We start from the raw sequence: 21852 nt of genomic DNA, 5'->3' as shown, positions 1-21852 counted from the left end.
TCATTCTCTGAGTGACAGCTGTCCTGTCTGTTAGCATCAGCACCACAGGTGCTGCTAGTCTCTAAGCTAACTGCTTCATTTTGCCACAGCTCCAAAATGGCCGCCCTGTAGACGCACTGCTGAAGCAGTCGATGCGGCGTCTACGTATATAATGTCTACTTGTGCAGTGCCCGTATAAAGTATGTCTTTCTATTGAAACATGGGAGGTTAAGTAGCTTTTTCATGGATGGTTTACATGGGAGCTTTAATTCCTCTTTAATTTAGAATGAAAGTTAAATCCTTGTAAACACTCAATTCCTAATGCAAATTTAATTCTGAATTACACATCCTGAGTTACCATGACTACCTGTCAACATTGAGCTGTTCTAAAACACCCCAACCCACCCACGACCTGGGGCCTCATTTATAAATCACAGCCCAGCTAGAAGTTTGCGCTGGAGAATTTACGTCATATGCCGCCCTCGACACACCCAGAATTCTACCATAAATGGTCAATGCAAAGGAGCTCATGAATGGTTTTTGCATCTAAACGAGCCTGCTGACCAATGGGATTCTACAATAGTTAATGGCAGAAATGACAAGGAAAAGGAATTTCAGAACGTGAAAGAAAGAGTGATGAAGAAGTGTATTTATTTGGTGACCACAGTAATGGCATAAATGAATGAATGCTGTCGGCCCTGCTTTAAACGGTGTAAAATGTGACAAGAGGTGAAAAGAAGAGGTTTGGAATATGCAATAAGAAAAACAGGACCAATTATTTGGAAGCAGATATAAACACTTTATTAATGAACTGGTAAAAAAAAAAAAAAAAAAGGATCAGGGTTCGACTTCACTCTCAATCTTCAGAAAAAAAGATTTCTGACAAGAAAAGGGATTTTCAAACACAAAACGTTCTCGGTTCCAGTGGAGTAACAAAAAAACAATGTTGAAGGAAACTTCTCCTGTTGGTTAGAATAGATGTAACTTATTAAAATGAAGACAACTCACTGAGGTTGAAAGCGTTTTGACAAATTATCACAGCATCTACAACTCTAATGAACATTTTTACAAGAATGTGATTTATCACCTCTGTGAGTTCTCATGTGAACCCTCAGAACTTTGAGAAAGACATTTCCCCACTAGGGATGTAAAAATGAATCATGAGGCAATTAAAAATCCACTCAAAGGTGTCACGGTTCACATCAATGCTCTGAAATCGAATTGCAGAACTTTTTTTTAACAGCAGAGGGCACTATCTATTTAGAATTTGAAATTCAGGACGTACCACCATGTTTTAAATCAGAAGTGTGGAAGCATTTTGGCTTCCCCAAGACAATGAAAGAGGTGAGAAAGAAAGAACATGTGAAATCCAAGGTAAGAGGGGCACAAAGAGGAAAGGGAGAAACGAGAGAGAGAATGAAAGCCATAGTGTTTAATTATATTATTTCTTTGATATGGGATTTGTTTTAAAGTCCAATTGTTAAGGCACAAAACACATTTTCAGTTGCACTTTTAAAAAGAAAAGTAACTATTCTGCAGTTTTGCATAGTTTAGAGCCAGAATTTAAAGGGCCCATGTTACGCTAAATCAACTTTTCTGTGCTTTAAACATGATAAAAGTGCTATTTGGGCTTCATAGTTAGAGGGTGATTTGCTCCTTTCTTACAACAGGGTGAGCCCAAACACCTCGCTCCAATTTGATGACACGTTCCCACTTTGATGACAAATTTAACGCGGCACTGAGCTGGAGAAGCCGCGCCTCCAGGAAGCTCTCTGCCATGATTGACATGTAAACAGACACGCCCACGAAGGTGAGCATTTCAGCGTCCTTAGCGCAGTGCTATGTATGTATTTTCTACAGTCTATGTATGTACAGGTGAATGCCCCGCCCCCACGCTCTGTCTCGTGTTTATAAAGCAGCATGAGCTCGACTACGGAGTGGGTGGGAGGAGGGCGGGCCGTCTTCTGGCCCTACGTCACTGTGTGGGGAGGAGGAAGTCAGTGTCCCATCTATAGACACGCCCACTCATGAATATGCATAAGTAGGACGCGAATCAGCCCGTTTGTGTAGAGTTGCTCAGAAAGTAACTTTTCAGTTTGGGAAAATAAACCTCAAATACTATGTTTTTGGGGTTTTTAGAACAAATGGAGATGGTGAAAAATAGCATGACATGAGACCTTTAAATGCATAGGCTTCTTCTTCATTTTTACTATTTATTTATTTATTTCATTTGGGATCTTTTTTTAGTTAAATTGCATTGTTTTGCATAATTTAACAAGGGATTCTTTACAATATAATAATGGGGTGTGGCCTCTCATCAGTGTGATTTTAGTGTGAGGAAAACCTTTCCCACATGATCCACAACTTTATGGCTTCTCATCTGTGTGTTTGGTGACAGTTTCGAGTTTGTTTGTGTCACAAGAATATGATTTCTCACCTGTATGAGTTCTCATATGACTCTTTAGATTATTTTTTTAATAATGCATTTCCCACAAGTTTCATAAGAATGTGGTTTCTCTCCTGTATGAGGTCTCATATTAGTTTTTAGATTATTTTTAGTAAAGCATTTCCCACATATTTTACAAGAACGTGGTTTCCCACCTGTATGACATCTCATGTGACACTGTAGATGATTGTTTTTAATAAAGCATCTCCCACATATTTCACAAGGAAATCGCTTCTGACCTGTGTGAGTCTCCATGTGACGATTTAGATCGTTCTTGCGAATAAAGCATCTCCCACATGTTTCACAGGAATGTGGTTTCTCACCTGTGTGAATTCTCATGTGTTCCTTCAGAGATGACGGCGTAAGAAAACACTTCCCACAGGTTTCACAGGAATAGTCTTTCTTCAGTTTGTGGTAACTTGTGTGTCGTTTCAGTGGCAATGATTGAGTGAAGCGTTTCCCACAGATGTCACATGAGAAAGGTGCGTCGCTTTGTTGTCCAACAGAAGAACGTTTACGCCTGAAGCTTTTGGTCTTAGTGTCACGGTTATGTCTGATGTTGGACTCCTGCTCCGTGTGTTTCACAGGTCCTGATTCTTGGTCTTCCTGTCGGTGATCTTCAGGAGTAGAATCCTTGTTATGGAGAACTGGCTCACTGTCTGCTTCTGATTGACAGGGCTTACTTTGCTTCTCATTAACAGTTAGTGGAACACTGTCAGATTCATATTTTGGTAAAAGTTTCTCTTGTTCCTGAAAGGTGGAAAAGTCCTCCTGCTTCTCTTGGATTTGAGCAGGTTCTTGTTCTTCCTGATCACTGAGTGTTTCTTCTTGACTGACGTGTTCCTGTTTAACATCTTCAGCTAAAGAACAATTGTTGAAGATGATCTGCTCATTGTCTGTTTCTGATTTAGTATCTGCTACCAGAACAGAGTCGGGCTCTTGGTTTAGTAAAAGCTGTTCTTGTCCCTCCTGGTTCTTTTGAACTTGAGCAGGTTCTTCTTCATCCTGACTGAGGTGATGCTGCTGGAGATCTGAGGAGACAAAGAAAAAGAAAGCCATTAACCATGTGTAGAGTGGAAGGAGCAAACATTTCTAGAGCTTTGAGTTGTGGACGACGTGTGAAGGTTGAATTCCTATCGAATGTTGGCACAAAATATTGCCTGGAAGTGAAGATCCAACTGGGCGTCCCTGAGCTCCTGGTCAGTCTGAGGTGAACCTGGTGCCAGCAGATGGACCCTAACATAATGTCCCACAGGTTTGTATTGGATCTATATTGGACTGAGGTCAGTCCTGTTGGAACTCATGTTGTTGGGATCTGGCAGTTCTCATCCTGTTCCTTCTGTACCAAGGAGCAGATGCTCTGAAACTGTATTGAGGCATTATTACGAGTTAGCTCCAGCACCAGGTCGGACGAAAAGGCCTACGAGTAAATGGTAAATGGACTTGCTTTTATATAGCGCTTTATCACCACACTGAAGCAGTCTCAAAGCACTTTACATATCAGCTCATTCACCCAATCACTCTCACATTCACACACCAGTGGGACAGGACTGCCATGCAAGGCGCTAGTCGACCACTGGGAGCAACTTAGGGTTCAGTGTCTTGCCCAAGGACACTTCGACACATAGTCAGGTACTGGGATCGAACCCCCAACCTCTCGATCAGAAGACGACCCACTACCACCTGAGCCACGGTCGCCCAGTAGGGCTGGGTGATATGCCTGGAAAACGGTTTTTCACCTATTCGAAATAAAGACCAGAAGAAGAGAGTCCAAATTTATACATATACATGTTTTGTGTGGCATGTATCATGACATGTCTTGTAGCAGCCAATTGCAGAGCGATGCGTCCACTTGACGCAGAAATGCTGTTGGCCAATCTCTGCATCACTTTGATGCCATCCCTACGACGTAGGTCCTGACACAGAAGCGTATATCAGGCTATAAGTGAAGCCTGGTGCGGTATTTACGATGTGAGAAAGAAAACCCGGCTCAAATATAGAAAGTGGGACCAAATGTAGGACGTGACGTTAAAACACAAATGTAACGCAGCAACTCCATCAGTGGCTGGGGAGAGGCACACAGCAATCACTCCCACATCATTCATTGATTTCACTTCTCTCTCTTCTCCAAACTGTTAACGTAATCAAACATGGCTGCACACTTGACTGCTCCATGTTTCACCTGCGCATACATTCTCACGTCTTCACACATGATGCAACGTTACAGGTGGCTAGGGCTGGGCAAAAAATCAATTTAATCGATTTATCGTATTTGTAGATACATTTTTTTCTCTCTTTTTTTTGTACATCTGACGCTTTCGACGTGTTTGGTGCGAATGTGCCATTAGCTCAAAAATACGTCTTAGCGCCGTGTTACACACTTATTCTGTTTAAGATGATGGTGGGTTTCCATTCCTGATCCAGCAGTCTGTGAGCATCGTAGCCAACGCTGAATGTTGGAGCAGAAGCAGAGTTTTTACAGGCTGGAGGAGGTTGCAGGTTCTCATCGTCTGCAGTTTCCTGTTTGAGCAGCAGTGGCTCTCTCTCTTGTGGAGGTTCAGGTTCCTCATGTTTGGGACTGAAGCTCGTCTGCAGCTGACAGATGTTGTCTGAGAAGACACACACACACACACACACTTCAGAATGAAAATGTTCACAAGTTGCTTACAAACAGTCCATTAGCAGTCATCTTAGCTGGTTGCCATAGTAACGGAGCAGGCCGTAGACACTGTTTAAATGATTCGATATAATTGGATACGATAATAAATGCAGTTTTAATTCATAATATTGATAAAAACTTATAATAAATAATGTTTTCAAAGAAATCTATGAAATGTTTTTTCACAACACATGTAGGAGTTATATTGTTTTATAGTGTATTATTCTGATTTTAAAGAATTTTTTTTTTTCTCAGTGGTTTGCTGTGTCGCAAAATTGCATTGTTTTGTCTTGATATTTAAAATGAATAATAATGTGTAAGCACTGTGTATGTGCGTGCATGTGTCAGTCACTGACCGTATGTGTGTGTCTGTAACAGTCTCCGCTGTCGGTCAATCTCCCACTCGTACTGATCGATGGTTTGTTGGAACACGGTGAATATTTCCGTAGCAGCAGCAGTTAATCTGTGAGTGATAAACTCTCTCAGAGCCTCAGAGGAACACATGTTTACTCTCTCACATGAACACACTGAGATACTATCGCTTTGTTGTGGTTTGTTTTCAGCCTGGACAACTGTCACTTCCGTCACATGCGCAGAACCGATCGTGTTTCCGGTGTCACGGTCTGAGAGTTTATTTCCTCTGACTGCTACGTACTGAGATGTACCCGTACTGCGTTATACTGATTAAAAAAAAATAAAGTTACATTAGGTTAATTGTTTTTTTTTACTGCAATGTATAATATAATATAACGTTTTTTTGGAAAATAAATTATTTATTTGGCGTGCCCTTCACTATGAAGAAGATTAACTTGTCTATCATTTCTTTGTGGCGTTGGAACCTCTCCTGCCTCGTATATTGAGCAGTTGTATATTTTTGTACAAGAAAAGGAGCCATTCAGCACTCGTCAAAATTTTTTTTTTTTATCTCAGCACGGCGGAAGTAGAAAAAAGCTAAGCGGAAGTAGCATAAATTCATTTTCCGGTAGTGTGCTTGCTTATAACCGATCTCTGATCATGACACCGGCGCATGTGCGAAACTCTTCTTCTTCTTCTTCTTCTTCTTTTTCTTCTTTTTCTTCTTCTTTTTCTTTTTCTTTTTCTTTTTCTTCTTATTTCTATTTCTATTTCATACATCCTACATTCGGTGGATGGATGGATTAAAGTCCTCCTAGAGCTGAAAAAAATACCTTCTCACTGCAGACAATACAGTGAATTAAATTCTATACAGTTAAAATTGTATATAGAATAATGTTTGATTGCTTAAATTTATATTGATCATGTAGCTGGAAATTTAAAAACAGTTTAAAATTAAATTAAATAAATTGGCATGAAGAAAATAAAACAGTATTTTGCATCTTCAAATTCTTACACATCTCAGTTTACATGAACACAATGTTATATAAAGGATACAAAGTATATAAAGTTATAAAAAGTAACTTGAATTTGATAATGCATGATCATGTGATCAACACATGCTAATTGCTAATTTCTTGCCACACATACAGCATGCATATTTAACCTGTACATTGGTGGTTAAATTAATCTGTTCCCACACAATTCAAATCTCTATTTTCTTCCAGAATAGTCTTTTTGTTGGTTTTTAATTATCTTACCAGGGATTTAAAACTTAAGGTTAGCCACAGGTGCAGGAAAGTTGACGGTCTGTAGATGTTGCAGGAGGTGAAGTTGGAAGGTGCTGAGTCATTGCGATGCATCATGTAAGGGATAATATATTGTAGGCAGTGGCTGTCCGTATGGTTGCCGTATCAATATACCGACATTCTATCCATACGCCCCTATTTGGCCAGTTTAGGTCACGTGACTAAGACTATTCACGTGTACTTTGGTAACCGTACCAAATGCCGACAGGACGGACAGAACCATTGATGTTATGAATCTAGTGTTCCTAGCAGCAGCATTACACAGAAAAAAACAGACTTACTGCAGTAATTGATGGGTTATAACAAGAATACAGCATCTATTAGAGCGAACAATAGGCCTAATTTAAGGTTTTAAGGTTTCCCAAAGAAAGTTGTTTAAGGAGACATTGGAAAATGGCAGTGAAACAGGAATGTTTTGTGGCAACTGAGAGGTCCGGCTCTGCAGTGAACACTTCAATCTATCTGTCTGTCTGTCTGTCTGTCTGTCTGTCTGTCTGTCTATCTATCTATCTATCTATCTATCTATCTGTCTGTCTGTCTGTCTGTCTGTCTGTCTGTCTGTCTGTCTGTCTGTCTGTCTGTCTGTCTGTCTGTCCGTCCGTCCGTCCGTCCGTCCGTCCGTCCGTCCGTCCGTCCGTCCGTCCATCCATCCATCCATCCATCCATCTATCTGTCTATCCGTCTGTCTGTCTGTCTGTCTGTCTGTCTGTCTATCTATCTATCTGCTCTATTGCAACCATTAGTCGATGCGGCGTCTACGTATATAATGTCGATGATTTACATTAGCATTAACCCAGCATTAGCACTAGCCTAGCATTAGCATAAACTAAGCATTAACCCAACATTAGCACTAGCCTAGCATTAGCATAAACTAAGCATTAACCCAACATTAGCACTAGCCTAGCATTAGCATAAACTAAGCATTAATCTAGCATTAGCTAATCATTATCAGCAATAGCTTAGCATTATATGTTTTTAATTCATTTCTATTGTATAATCATAATGAATGATGTTAAAAATTAACATCTAACATTTTTTAAACTTTACTTGTGTGCGATCCAAAGTTCTTATCTCTAGAAACTCTGCGAAAGTGACATTTTTTGGTGTCTTTCTTACATATTGAAAAGTTGTTATTGTTGATATTTTGGCTTCCACTGAAACATCCAAATATGGAAAAACTATTTTTTTTTGCTGTCATATCTCACAAAACACCACAAACAAACCAGAACATAAAAGGCACCAATCACGTCACTGTCTTCTTTGTCTGACAAAGAAACTCAAGAAATCACAGTGAGAATGAATGAAAAACACTTGTTTAATAATAGAAATGGAACTTCAAACACGCTATGGGATTTGCAATCCCACAATGCAGTGCAGGAAACTTTTCTAAAGTTCAAGTCACGTGATCGTTTATCATCAAACCCAATGTTGTGAGTCAAAACAAACGTGTAAGCTGCAATTCCAACTTTCTGCATTTGTTTGTGAGTCAACTTCAATTTTTGGGGAAGAAATACCTTTGATTTTGTTATCGTCCCCATCAACTTTAAGTTTTGTTTAATAACTTTATGAGGAAACGCATTAAACATTGCTTTTTTATGATTTAAAAACAAAATACAAAAGTCTAGAGTAGACAAAATGACAAAGGCACCAACACTAAACACTGTACATGTAATTAAATGTAAATGTCCCTGCTGCATGTAATTATTACAATACAAAACCCCATCATACAAAAGGTGAAAACATATTTACAAACTGTGTCCTTTTACAATCACAGAATCTTCTGCTGCTTTTTTCTTTCAGCCTAAAAAAAGAATAAACCAAAGGCTTCTTTTGCAGCTGTTGCGTGAAAAAATACTTTTTTTTTTTTTTTTTTTTTTTGTCAGTTCACATGATTTTCCTCATTAAAGAAGAAACACAAATTGAGTACACAATTAGCACATTCCACCAGTGTATGTAAACTTATAAACACAACTGAAAAATGTCAGATAATAAAAGCTAAATAAATTACTGACACATTTTACAGCCCAAACAAAATAAATCCAAACGCCTTATTTTTAGGTTTCAGCGTTAAATTCCGAGGGGAGAAAAAAATAACCTGACCAGAACTGGAATATATATTCAAGTCTGTCTATTTTGTATAGTTCATGTTCATATGAAGAGAAAAAAGAAAAGAAAATTAGCTCAAAACAATATTTTGGCACAAAACCGTCGTGCGTAAAAACGCACACAGAACCATCTTGTTCAACTGATGGGTTCAAAGGCTGAGGGCAAAAAACACTTCAGTCTGTGATGATGTTGCACAGTATCTGAAATGTTCAAATAAGAATCAACTCAAATCTCAGCCTAAAGGAAAGTATTTTGGCACCAAAGCTTTGTGCGTAAAAGCGCACTGGTTCAGACACATGCATCTTGTTCAACTCTCCCGTTTTTTCTGGTCTTGTTTGGGGGGGGGGTTCATATGATCTGGATCACAGTCGGTTATTGAATATAATACAAATGAATCGTACAGTTCAAACATTTTTACAGCCTAAAAATGAAAGATTAACACATGAATAGAAGCGTATCTTACACTCCAGTATTTTAATGTTGGGTCACAAAAGGAAAACGAAATAAATTGCAGCTGCTTGGTCAGAGACTAAAAGTTAAACTTCAGTCTGTGAGAATGTTGTGTATTTGAAATGTTCAATTTAGGATCAACTCAAATCTCAGGCTGAAGAAAAGTCTTTTGGCACCAATGCTTCGTGCGTAAAAGCGCACCGGTTGTTCAGACGTAATGCTTATTGTCGAAGTCCCCTGTGGCGCTGATGGTCTTGGTGGGGTTGTATTTGAGGGGGTAAGCCCCCCGCACCCCACGGAGCGCCCTGGATAGGGAGGTGCACAGCAGGACGCCCCCCAGCAGCAGCAGCGCCGTGGCGGCCCAGCCCACGTAGATGGCCGCGCCGATCTCCCGTTTCTGGGAGGACGGAACCAGCGGGTCGTGGAAGTCCACAATGATGTTGTTGGCCATCCAGCAGAGCGGGACCAGCATGAGCAGCGCGCTCAGCACGTACAGCACCCCGCCCGCGTGCACGACACGCGCCTTCAAGTCCTCGTCTTTGATGCAGTTGGTGCACTGCGCGCCCGTCACCGTCACCGTGAGCGCGGCCACGCCGACCACGGCAGCGACCACCGTGAGCGCGCGCGCCGTCTGCAGGTCCGAGCTCAGAGCCAGAACCGAGTCGTGGAGCTTGCACTGCATCTGGCCCGTGCTCTGCACCACGCACGACATCCACAGACCGTCCCAGATGGTCTGCGCAATCACGATGTTGGAGTCGATGAAGGCGGTCACCTTCCACATGGGCATGCCGCACGAGACCATCACCAGCAGGGAGCCCGACACGCACAGCGCGAGGCCGAGGAACTCCAGACACGCAGCGAGCATGGTCCGTCCGTCTACTGGTCCTCCTGTAGTCCTGGTCCTGGTTCTGGTCCTGGTCCTGGTTCTGGATCCGCTGCGTCTTTGTGTCCTGGTTCGTGTACGTCCTGACTTGTCTGACCCTGGTGCGCTCTGAGCACATCACATCACATCACATCACATCACATCACCGAGACTGAAAACTTTACACCAATCAGCAAGGAGCGTGTGCGTGTGCGCGTGCACTGGAGCTTCCCGTTAGTCAGAGGATGACGTTATCCTGAAAAAAACGGAAAATGGGTCAAACATCGACTGACCCAACTTTGATCTCCTTTCCTCGTGGACCTGGTGGAAATAATAATAATAATAATAATAATAATAATAATAATAATAATAATAATAATAATAATAATAATAATAATAACACCTCCTTTAAAAAACAAGCAAAAATCCGAATTATGAATTAGAAAGTCATATTAAACACACATGTCATATTTAAGAGGAGGAAAAGCCACTTAAAAAAAAACAAAATAAAGAAAAAGTTGAAAGTATGACAATTGTATTTACAAGTTTGGAGATGAAGATTTTCAGAAATTCACTGGGAAAATTTATAGACCTTGCATCTTTAAAAAAAAAAAAAAATCTGACACAAAATGAGGTAAATAATAAAATATATTAAATATTACATACACAATAAAGTCGCTTAATAGGTCGCTTCAAACAAAAATGGGGTCATCTGAAATGTCTAGTAATAATAAAATAAAATACTGATTAAGATTATATTTTTTAATTTCAATTTTTACTTGTAGATTTATTTATTTGTATTAATCTATTTTGCATAATTAAAAAAAACAATTCATAATATCACAGAAATATAGACATACAGTGTAGGAAGTGGCAAAGCTCGAAGAGCTTAAATAATTTAAATTATTTTTCAAATTAAAACACCACAATCTCAAACAAGTGTATTGTATTACTTTCTCAAATACAAATCTGGTTCAAATAAAATTCAGAATAAATATATCTGAGCTGGCGCATTTGGTCACTTAGTGCACAAATCCTTACTACTCTGTATTTGTAACATAGTATAACAACAAATATGATGAAAAAACTAATTTTAGAGAAAAAAAAATGAGATTACCAGAATTTTTTATATAAAAATTAGATCATGACCCAAAACTGCTGAGCTAATATATTACTTGATATCAGTTTTGTGAAGTCATAAATGAAGGTTTGTGAGAAACTTCAGTGAGCGTGGAGCTGCTGGAGATATTTTTAGTCTTTTATTTACGAACTCCACCTCAATGAATCGTTGAGTTACAGACGTGAGGCCACATGTTGATGTTTGCTGCTGATGAAGCTGATAAAAGCTCAACCACTCCTGCTGTAATGAGCTTAATCATCACTGACCCCTCCCCACATCCGCGCTTAAAAAAAAAAAAAAAACGTCAAACAAATAAATTGGACAAACATTTTCAACTGCTGAATCACAGTTTTATTCGTCACAAACAGACCTACGATTTTAATTCCCTAGTTCTTCCCAAACAGGGGTGTGCGTACCCCTAGGGGCACAGGAGCACATTGCAGGGGGTACTTGGAAAGATTTAACAATTAATTTTAAAAAGTCAGAAAATGCTCCTTGTTCCTTTTTATGGCCATTTTTTGGACAAATTCACCATAAACTTAAAATCCAGCAAAATGTTGCCTATACGCGCCACCAAACCCAACCTGGCAACGCAGCTTCTGCCGCTGTTTGCACTCCTGTCTGCACCGCTTTGTTTATTTACATTTGTTCATTAAATATACAATTAGATATGTTAGAAAATAAGGATTGTTTCAAAAGGAAAGACGGCGAAAGACAGACTAGTGTTATGTACTGAGTTTCCATATATACGCATGCGCGCACTACCAAAAAATGCATTTTTGCTAAACCCCCCCCCCCAAAAAAAAACAATAATTCATTTTTTGTTTATTTTTGTTTTCAAAGTGAACGGACACGTGTTTTATTTGTTTATTGGATTGGGTTAGGGTTAGGTTAGGGTTAGGGTTAGGGTTATAATCTCAGTACGGCGGTAAACTCATGTGACACTGGCCTTTAAAGGGATCCTCCACTGTTTTTACAAATGTGGCCTAAAATCTTTGAAATGTCCGTATTAGAGGATCTACGCCTAACAAAAAACATTATTTTTGCACTCATATTTCTTTTATTAACTTTTAAAAAGGGGACTACTTTACCATTTTAAAACCTGTGGTCCGCCTTTTTGAAATCACGTGATCAATGACATCACACGGCCCCACTACCTGTAAACATTGTTCCCATTGTTTTGTATTAGAGTGAAGCATTCAGCCTGCTTTTTAGATCATTTATCAGCTTTTTCAGTCGAAATGTCAATTTGTGCTGCTTTTGGTCTAAATAATCAGAACTTGTGACGCTAAAAATAATCTATGACCGCAGGGGGCGACAGTTCCAACTCTACGGTTTCTTCTCTGCCTCATTGTCTACTACCAAACCGCAGCCCTGGAAATGTTTTTATCCTCTTACAGTAAACCAAAGAGGGTCACATCGACATCTTTAACTTTTCCTGATTATTGTACAGCAACCAAACGCAGCACAAATTGGCATTTTGACCAAAAAATCTATTAAATTATCTAAAAAACAGGCTGAATGCTTCACTTCAATAGAAAACAAAATTGGATGTAAAGAGGCAGTGTGATGTCATCAATCACATGACTTCAAGATGGCGGAACACAGGTTTTAAAACAGTAAAGTAGACCCATTTTTAAAAGTTAATGAAACAAATATGGTGCAAAATAATGTGTTTTGTTAGACACAGATCTTATAATAAGAAGATTTTAGGCCACATTTGTAAAAACAGTGGAGGATCCCTTGAAAGAACCGGACTGCCAGATGAACGTCACACTTGTACATGAAAAGGGAAATAAACATGGAATGCTGTGGACAAACGCAGGAGAGGGTGGAAAGAAAGCACTGATTAAACACCTCAGAACGCAGATGCTTCCTCTTTTTTCCCTCCACGCCCCAGTGTTTACGTCACAGAAAACGTCCAACGTGTCCGTTTTCCCCGACAATCAGAGTTAGCTTTAGCAACGGAAAAAGCAGTTACACTCGGATGAAATCTGGAAGTTTCATCTTCATCATTAGGAGTCGCAGCTCTGCTTTGAGCTCCTCCCTGATGGCTGGAATGATCTTTAGCAGGATTTTCAAAATAAAAGACAGCTGCAGAGACAAAAGAAAGACTGAAGGAAAAAAAAAAAATCCCGATGGTAACACAGAGGATTAAAAAAGACTTGGGTTTTCCTGAACTTAGGCTTAATTTACTCAGAGTTTTTCTAACCTGAGCTCTGTGAAACAGTAAGTGAAACATGATTTAGTGACGACGTAATCATTTGAAAAGCTTTTCACTTGTGATTTATTGAGCTTTGAGGGATCTATTTGAACTTCTTGATGGGAGCAGGTGGAGCTGAAGCCACTTTCTTGGCCTGGTCTTCACACGTAGAGAGTGTTTCACAGCTGCAGGACGTCCCGTCTCTAATCACTTCCTCTGACTCCATTGTTCTCAGCTCGGCTCAGGAAGTTTCTCCTGCTGCTTTTCCTTGTCGACACATTTACTCCGATCCTCACCTGCAGCGCTGAGGAAGATTGTTTTTCTTCACACTTCTGTCCGACATTCCAGTTTGATTCACAGGTGACAATCATGTGTTTTTCTCTGTGACAATTAAGACAAAATCCCAATGGTCAGAAACCCCAACCCCTCATTTTGGACAATGAACCCTAACCCTAACATAATCATAATAACATGTTCAGGATGTGTTATTGTTTTGTTTCCATATTGGAGACTTAAACAAGATGTGATGATGAACCAAGGAACGTCTTTATTAATATTTACTGTATAAATTCAGCATCCTCCTAATGAGGAACGTTGGGATTTTGTCCATTAGGTTTTTGACTGTTTTGTATATTGGCTTTTTTTTCCCTTGGGATTTTTTCCAATAGGATTTTGACCACTGAAATTTTGTCCACTTGGTTACTGACTGTTTTGTCCATTGGGATTTTGTCTGTTGGGATTTTGTCCACCTGTATTCTGACCCTTTGGTCCGTTTGGGATTTTGTCCACTAGGATTTTGTCCTGTCACTGAAGTAAACAAGATGTAGTGATGAACCGTACATTATGGGATGTATTTATTAATATTTACAGTATAAATTCAGCATCCTCCTAATGAAGAACGTTGGTATTTTTCCCATGGGGATTTTGTCTATTGGGATATTTTCTCACTGGGATTCTGACTGTTTTGTCTATTGGGATTTTGTCCACTTGGTTTCTCACTGTTTTGCCAGTTTGGTATTTTGTCCACGATTCTGACCTCTGGGATTTTGACACTTGGTATTTTGTCCTATCGCCAAATTTAACAAGATGAACCATCAGAGGGACATCTTTTTTAATACCTTCTGTATAAATTAAGCATTCTCCAAATAAGGACCGTTGGGATTTTGTCCACCTGGTTTCTGACTTATTTATCCTTTTTGAATTTTGTCTGTTGGGATTTTGTCCACTTGGTTTCTGACTGTTTTATCCATTGGGATTTAGTCAATTAAGATTTTATCTACGAGGATTCTGAGCATTTTGTCAGTTGGAATTTTGTCCACTTGGTTTCTGACTGCTTTGCCATTTGGGATTTTGTCCACCTGGATTCTGACCTTTTCGGTGCGTTGGGATTTTGTCCCGTGACTGAAGTAAACAAGATGTGGTGATGAGCCGTGAACCATCAGAGGGATGCTTTCTTTAAATATTTACTGACTAATTTCACCGTGCTGCTAACGAGCTGGTGAATCGGAGTAAAAAAAAAAAAAAAAAAAATTCAAACTGTTGTTTTTCATCTTGACTGTGCAGTGACTCAGCACAGCTGTGAGAAACAAAGGTCGGACATGACGCTGACCATGGTAATGGCCTCCTGATGCCTTCAGCATTAAACATTACTAATATTTAATCAAACAGTAGCACGGGGGAAACTAAAAACAATCAGAATTAATGTATTAAACTGGAAAAATAAACGAGAAAAACAGTGTTATCACACACAGTAACGCAATGCTGCTTTGTTGTTGCACATTTCTGCAAAAACACAACATTTCCTCGCAGGAAGTCAACTTCTGAACGCCTCTGTTATGTTAAATAAATCCCAGCAGCATCACGTCTTTCCTATATTGTAAAAACACAGCAGTTCATCACTGATGCACCATATGTTTCATTCTGAGAACTTATCAACCAATAATAGGATCCTTCTGAATGTGACCTTAATCCATAGCCCCGCCCCTTTACCATTTAACCCAGCGAGTGTCGCTACATGCTAAGCTAAGCAAAACATGTGGGACTGTTCACTGATTTTAGGAGTCCCAGATATTTCCTTCATACGTCTGTCAACAAAGGAGATGAATATGATTTTGAATGGAAACCTCTTGCGTTTGTTTTGTTTGACATTTATTTGTTTTTATGTTTTATGTGAAAATAATGTGGCTGCAGGAAAACCCACTGCTGCACAACAGTTAGTGTTCTGCACTCAGAAGTAGATAGAATAAAATAAGACAATAAAAATAATGACCAAAAATTATGAATTACAAATTTAAAAAAGTAATAATCAAATTCACAGTATATAACTTCATTGTTAAGGCGACTTCTCTCTTACGTACATTAAAAGCAGTGTTTCTCAAATGGGGGTATGTGACGGCAATACAGGGTGTACTTGAGAGAGAGAGAGAGAGTGTAGAAAATTACAAATTAAAGCAATAAAAATGTTTTTTTTTTTAAATTTTGGTTAAAAATCATAATCATATACACTAAAAATTGCCAGCAACTCACATAATGACAATAAAGACACACTAAATGAGAGAAAAATACACAAGATCACTACAAACTACACAAAAATAGCAGAGGAACATACAAAACGACTTAAGAAACAACCACACCACACCAAAAACACACATTTAAATAATACCAACACACAAAAAATGACAACAGAAAGACACAAAATAAGAGAAAAATATACTGAAAAATAAAAAGAACAGACAAAAACAAAATACACAAAATGACATCAAAAGCAAAATGATGTTGATTAGAACATGAAGTGAAAATACAAGAGTCTGTCTTGGTCCCACACCAGGAGGAAGACGACCTTAAATGATAAAAAAAAAAATATTGAAATAAATATATTCAGGAAGCACTAAATACTGTTTCATTGAACTAATTTACAAAATTATATTCTTTAAAACATGTGTTATCTTATCAGAATTCTGAATAAAATGTGTTGGTCAGACAAAGTTAGAACTTGGATTCAAAAAGAAAGGGGCACTTGAGCCAAAAAAGTTTGAGAATCACTGCATTAAAGCATGGAGGAGGTTCAATCATGCTGTGTGGCTGCTAAACAATAAATCATATAATACGATAAATAGAAAAAAATATTTAATTCAGTTTGTCAAATTAAATATTGTCTTAAACCTACTTCCTCATTTGTTCGTTTAAAGAACACTTTAGTTGAAACATTTCTTGCTTTTGCTTTAAAAGTGATGTTAAAAATGATTGAATCCATGTCAGTGTGTCTGTATTTCTGCAGTGTAAGATGGAGGTTGAAGTTAAACATTGAAAGGTTAAATATCAACAAAAGGAAATGATGTGGTGGTGTGATGCCTCTGTTTCTTCTTCTGTGGTGGTGACGGAGGAGCTGAACAATGATGAGAGTGTGAAGCTGTTTCCTGAGCTCACAGAGCTGTGGGTGGCCGGACACCATCACACCCATTATTATGGGACGTTCACTGCAGGATTGCGTTGCTTTCTGTTGTTTAGAGCAGGGGTTCTCAACTGGTCTCATCCTGGGGATCCACATTTTGCCACGGTCATTAAATTGTGACCTAAATTTTTTTTTTTTTACAATTCAACCAATCAAATTTAGTTTTTCAAAAAAAAGCTGTTGAAAACACACACATATGATCTTTTTTTTTAAACATAAATCTATATATTTTCCTTGGCAACATGCATTTCACAGCATGCCTTTCAAAATAAAAGACAAGTCCAACATGAGAGACATTAAGTATTTATTTATTTATTTTTAACCAGTGGTCCACGACCCACCCAGTACGGGTCCGGGACCCACTTTTGGGTCCCGACCCACCAGTTGAGAATCACAGGTTTAGAGTGTGTTAGGTTAGGTGTGTTAAGGCTTTTATTTTGTGATGATTACAGATTTCCTTCAGCTACTAAAAGAAATGTTTCAATCATCTATGGCAGTGATTCTCAAATGGGGGTACGTGCACCCCTAGGAGTATACGATGGCACTACAGATGGTACTCGAGCAAAAAATAGAAATCTATTCAGGAGCCACTAAAGCAGGGTTTTTCAACCTTAGGGTCGCATGGAGTTTAGATGGGGTCACCTGAAATTTCTGAAAAATAAAATACATTTCAGAATTTTTTTAAATTGCATGGTTTTTTTTAAAAGAATTAAAACAACACAATCACAAACAACTGTTTTCTATACTTCAACTTTGTGAAATGTAAATCTAGTTAAACTAAAATGCAGAGTCCACTTATCTACGAAATGAGATTCTTTAACATGTATGTTATCCTCGTTTATTTCATCAATATGCTCGATATTTGTTTTTAAATGGTTTTCAAAGCAAAATGTTGCAGTCAGACAAAGGGGGTACTACTTGGATTCCGAAATAAGAGAAAGGGGGTACTTGAGCCAAAAAAAAATTGAGAACCGCTGTTCTTTGGTTTAAAAACTTAACAAAAAGCAGTTGAAAAAAGAAAAAGGTTTATTGTGACACCAGATTGTAAATAATTGCCCCTTCAAAATAAAAGCACAGATGGATTTCTTGACCTCATTTCGCTGCACATTATGAGTGTTTCCTCCCTGATGGCAGTTTGAAGGTCACACAATGACTTCAGCTGGGAATCGGCTGCGGGACAATGGTTCCATCACACGTGTACGCTGTGATTGGCCCATTAGCATCGTAGTCACCACTTCCCCACAGGAAGAGGTCATTGTTTGGTTTCTGCTCGGTAAAGGGACAATGGAGCTTGTGAGCTTGTGGTGGGAAAGTGTGTTTTTATTATTAGTCTGTTAAAAGATATTGAAAATGCAAAAATTAGTCGTTTGAAAAAATGTCAAGAACTGTTAAAGACTTCCATAAACAATACTTGAGTGTATTAGAAACATTGATGCCATTTATTGCACATGGATGATTTAACACAAGAGAAATATCAGACATTGTAGGGCATTGAAATTTAGAGTACGTATGAAAAGGGCAGGACTACAAATACAAGGCAATTTATAAAAATAATTTAAAAGGTTGAGCCCAAAATACAAATGAGACTTAAATATAACGGACAGAAAATTTGGGACTGTAAATATTTAAGGAACAGAAAAAAGACAAAGAGATAGAAGAAAAAAACTGTTATAAATGGGACAGAATGACTAAATCTTTTCCTCAAAGATGGCAAAAAAGTGTCCACAAAGACAACGGACACTGGGCAACAAAGATGGGACCATTTAACAAAGGAGAGACAGGACTAGAAATGCTATAAAGGCAAGACTATGAAGACCTTAGAGACCGGCCTATGAAGGCAGGACTACACACATCTGAGAGACAAGAATACATAGACTGTAAATACAGGACTAGAAAGACAAATACAGGACTACACAAACCCAAGAGACAGGAATACAAAGTCTGTAAAGAGAGGACAACAAAGACCATAAAGACAGGATTACGAAAACCATAGAGACAGGACTAGAAAGACCATAAAGGCGGGACTACGAAGACCTAAGAGACCAGCCTATGAAGAAAGGACTACACACATCTGAGAGACAAGAATACATAGACTGTAAATACAGGACTAGAAAGACAAATACAGGACTACACAAACCCAAGAGACAGGACTAGAAAGACCATAAAAAATTGACCAAAATAACTGTAAAGATGGGATTACGCGGACCATCGAGACAGGAATACAAATACTTTAAAGACAGGACTACAAAGACCATAAAAACAGGACTACACAGACCTAAGAGACAGGAATGCAAAGCATGTAAAGAGAGGACAACAAAGACCATAAAGAAAGGACTACAAAAGCCTTAAATACAGGACTACAAAGACCCCGAAGACAGGATTACGAAGACCTTAGAGACAGGACTAGAAAGACCATAAAAAGAGGACATTATAAACAATAAATACAGGACTAGAAAGAGAGTAAAGACCAGACTACAAAGACCATAAAGGTGAGGGAAAAAAGGCTTTAAAGACAGGACTACAAAGTTAGAATTTAAAGTCTGACGACTTAAGACGGCATAGATTGAAGAAACAGGACTAAAAAGACTGTAAAAAGGACTACAAAGACATAAAAACTGGCTGAGATGGGACTAAAATAACAGCAGGGACAGAACTGAAAATACAGAAACAAAAGTTCAAAGATGGCAAAGGCATATCAAAACAAGTAACGAGGAAACAAACATAAAGACAAGACAATACCAAAGACAGAAGAAATGGCAGACAGGACTTAAAGACAAAAAACAGGACACAAAAACAGTTGGAAATGGGACTAAAAGGCACAGTAGAAATATTAAAAAGAATCTAAACAAACATCAGAGATTGGACTACAAAGACAGGAGAAATTGGATTACAAATATGGCAGCAACATTTCAACAGGGACAACAGAGGCACAATACGTTGTGTGTCCGGTGCTGGCATTAGGTTATAGGTCAGAGTGGACAGACAGCTGCAGAGAACAGAAAGAGATGGACCAACATGGTGGTTATCTGACAGGAAACGCTGCTTTTACGCTCAGGAAATGAGCCGACGGTCGAGATAAGGAGGGAAATAGCTCCGGAAATCAAAACAAGACACACCCTCAGTTTAAAATGAATACTCACCCACTGCAGCGGGTGCCCACTCACTTCTTAAAAGATGGTTTGCAATTTTCAGTTTTGTTATACGATAAAAACATTCAGTAACAGCTTTCAAGAATGTTTTCAGCCTGTTTTTGCTCATATGGGACTTATTTGGTTGATAAATAACTTCATTTGGGATGCTATAAAATTTTCAGATGTCATAGATATATGTATTAGAGTATTTCTAATTTCTCACCTTCATGCTTTCAATTTTAAGAAATGTATTGCCGTTTTTTTTTCTTGGAACGTTGCACTTTAATCACATTTGTTTCCTAATTTTTTGGGGCAAAAATATCATATCTCACATCATGAGACTTCCATGAAATTCCATCAGAAGAAAGAAAATGTTAAATGAAAAACTGAACATGAGCCTGATGACAGCATCCATACAAGCTGTGATTCAAAGGTTTACCTATACGTCATCATTATGACTAAATAGAGAATCAACTGAAGAAACAATCAAAAGTAACAAAACATAACCTAAATATTTACTTTTATTCCTGTAAGAAAGTATGATTTAGCCAGCATTCTGTTTTATTTAGACATCATTATTTTTAAGTCTATCTATTTATAAAATGAAAATAAAACAGATAAAAATAAAATAAAGTGTAATTTGTCTAAAAAAATAGAATAAAAATAGTATAATCTATCTATCTATCTAAAAAAATGAAGTATAAAAGTATAATCTATAAAATTTAAATGAATAAATAAATAAAAATAAAGTATAATAATAATTGGGGGAGGAAGGGGGGGTGTGGATGGCCTTAAAAGTGTACAGGAATTTGATGGGGAGCCAGTGGAGCTGTGGAGACGGTTGATGTTTCATAGGTGGAAGCATGCCAAATGGGTTATGTTGTTGATGTAGGAGTGAGATGACAGGGAGCTGTCGAGGATGACACCCAGACGCTTGACCTGAGGGGAGGGGGACACAGTGGAGCTGTCATTGGTGAGGGAGAAAAAGTTAGCTTTGGAAAGGATGGATTTGGTGCCAATAAGGAGGAGTTCAATGTTATTGGAATTAAGTTGGAGGAAGTTGGAGGTGAACCAGTTTTTAATATCTGAAACACAGTGGTAAGGAAGAAGGGGGGTGGAGAGTGGAGTCAGGTTTACTGGACAGATATAGTGGGGTGTCATCCACGAAGCAGTGAAAATGAATGCAGAATTTCCTAAAGATATCGCCGGGTAGAAGGAGATAGATGATAAAGAGAAGGGGCCCAGGATGGAGCCCTGGGGAACACCAGATATGACGAGGGAGGGCTGGGAATTATTGAATGTTTTGAGTTGGATGAACTGGGTGCGGCCTGAGAGGTACCAGTGGAACCAGTGGGGGTGTGGGGGTGTGGGGGGGGGGGGGGTGGAGGAGAGTCTATTGAGGAGGATGGGGTGAGAAATGGTGTCGAAGGCCGAACTCAGATCAAGGAGAATGAGGGTGGAGATTAAACCGGAGTCTGCTGCCATGAGAAGGTCATTGGTGATTTTGAGGGGTGCAGTTTCAGGGCTGTGGAGGGGATGGAAACCGGATTGAAATTTTTCATAGAGGCTGTTTTGAGTGAGGTGGGAGAGAAGTTGAGAAGCGACAATTTTTTCTAAAAGTTTTGAAATGAAGAGAAGGTGCATGGGGCGGAGGTTATTGAAATCATCGGGGTCAGAACCAGGTTTTTTCAGAATGGTGGTGATGACTGCTGATTTAAAGAGAGAGGGGACGATTCCAGTGAACAGGGAGGAGTGCATAATGACTGATATGAAGGGAAGCAGAG

General features: G+C 38.9%; 2 protein-coding genes across 2 annotated transcripts; both read right to left on the bottom strand.

The window, feature by feature from the left end:
- Positions 1-2131: 2131 nt before the first annotated feature.
- LOC114473432 (oocyte zinc finger protein XlCOF7.1-like) lies at positions 2132-5657 on the bottom strand. The gene is made up of 3 exons (XM_028463050.1): positions 5441-5657; positions 4807-5034; positions 2132-3456 (listed from the first exon to the last, which is right to left on the bottom strand). The coding sequence occupies exons 1-3, from the start codon at positions 5586-5588 to the stop codon at positions 2441-2443; spliced, it is 1392 nt and encodes a 463-aa protein (XP_028318851.1). The 5' UTR covers positions 5589-5657; the 3' UTR covers positions 2132-2440.
- A 2385-nt stretch (positions 5658-8042) lies between these two features.
- cldn5b (claudin 5b) lies at positions 8043-10314 on the bottom strand. The gene has a single exon (XM_028463271.1). The coding sequence runs from the start codon at positions 10164-10166 to the stop codon at positions 9510-9512; it is 657 nt and encodes a 218-aa protein (XP_028319072.1). The 5' UTR covers positions 10167-10314; the 3' UTR covers positions 8043-9509.
- Positions 10315-21852: the final 11538 nt, after the last annotated feature.

This window comes from Gouania willdenowi, chromosome 12 (genome assembly GCF_900634775.1).
Source record: "Gouania willdenowi chromosome 12, fGouWil2.1, whole genome shotgun sequence".
Lineage (NCBI taxonomy): Eukaryota > Metazoa > Chordata > Actinopteri > Blenniiformes > Gobiesocidae > Gouania > Gouania willdenowi.
Note: the sequence above shows the minus strand (reverse complement) of the source record. Positions and strands in the feature narration are given on the sequence as shown.

Coding starts and splice junctions, on each gene's coding strand:
- LOC114473432 (XM_028463050.1), bottom strand. CDS start 5,588: ATGTGTTCCTCTGAGGCTCTGAGAGAGTTTATCACTCACAGATTAACT. Junction 5,035..5,440: donor GTTACAGACACACACATACG/GTCAGTGACTGA, acceptor GTGTCTTCTCAG/ACAACATCTGTCAGCTGCAG. Junction 3,457..4,806: donor CATCATCTTAAACAGAATAA/GTGTGTAACACG, acceptor TTGTCTCCTCAG/ATCTCCAGCAGCATCACCTC.
- cldn5b (XM_028463271.1), bottom strand. CDS start 10,166: ATGCTCGCTGCGTGTCTGGAGTTCCTCGGCCTCGCGCTGTGCGTGTCG.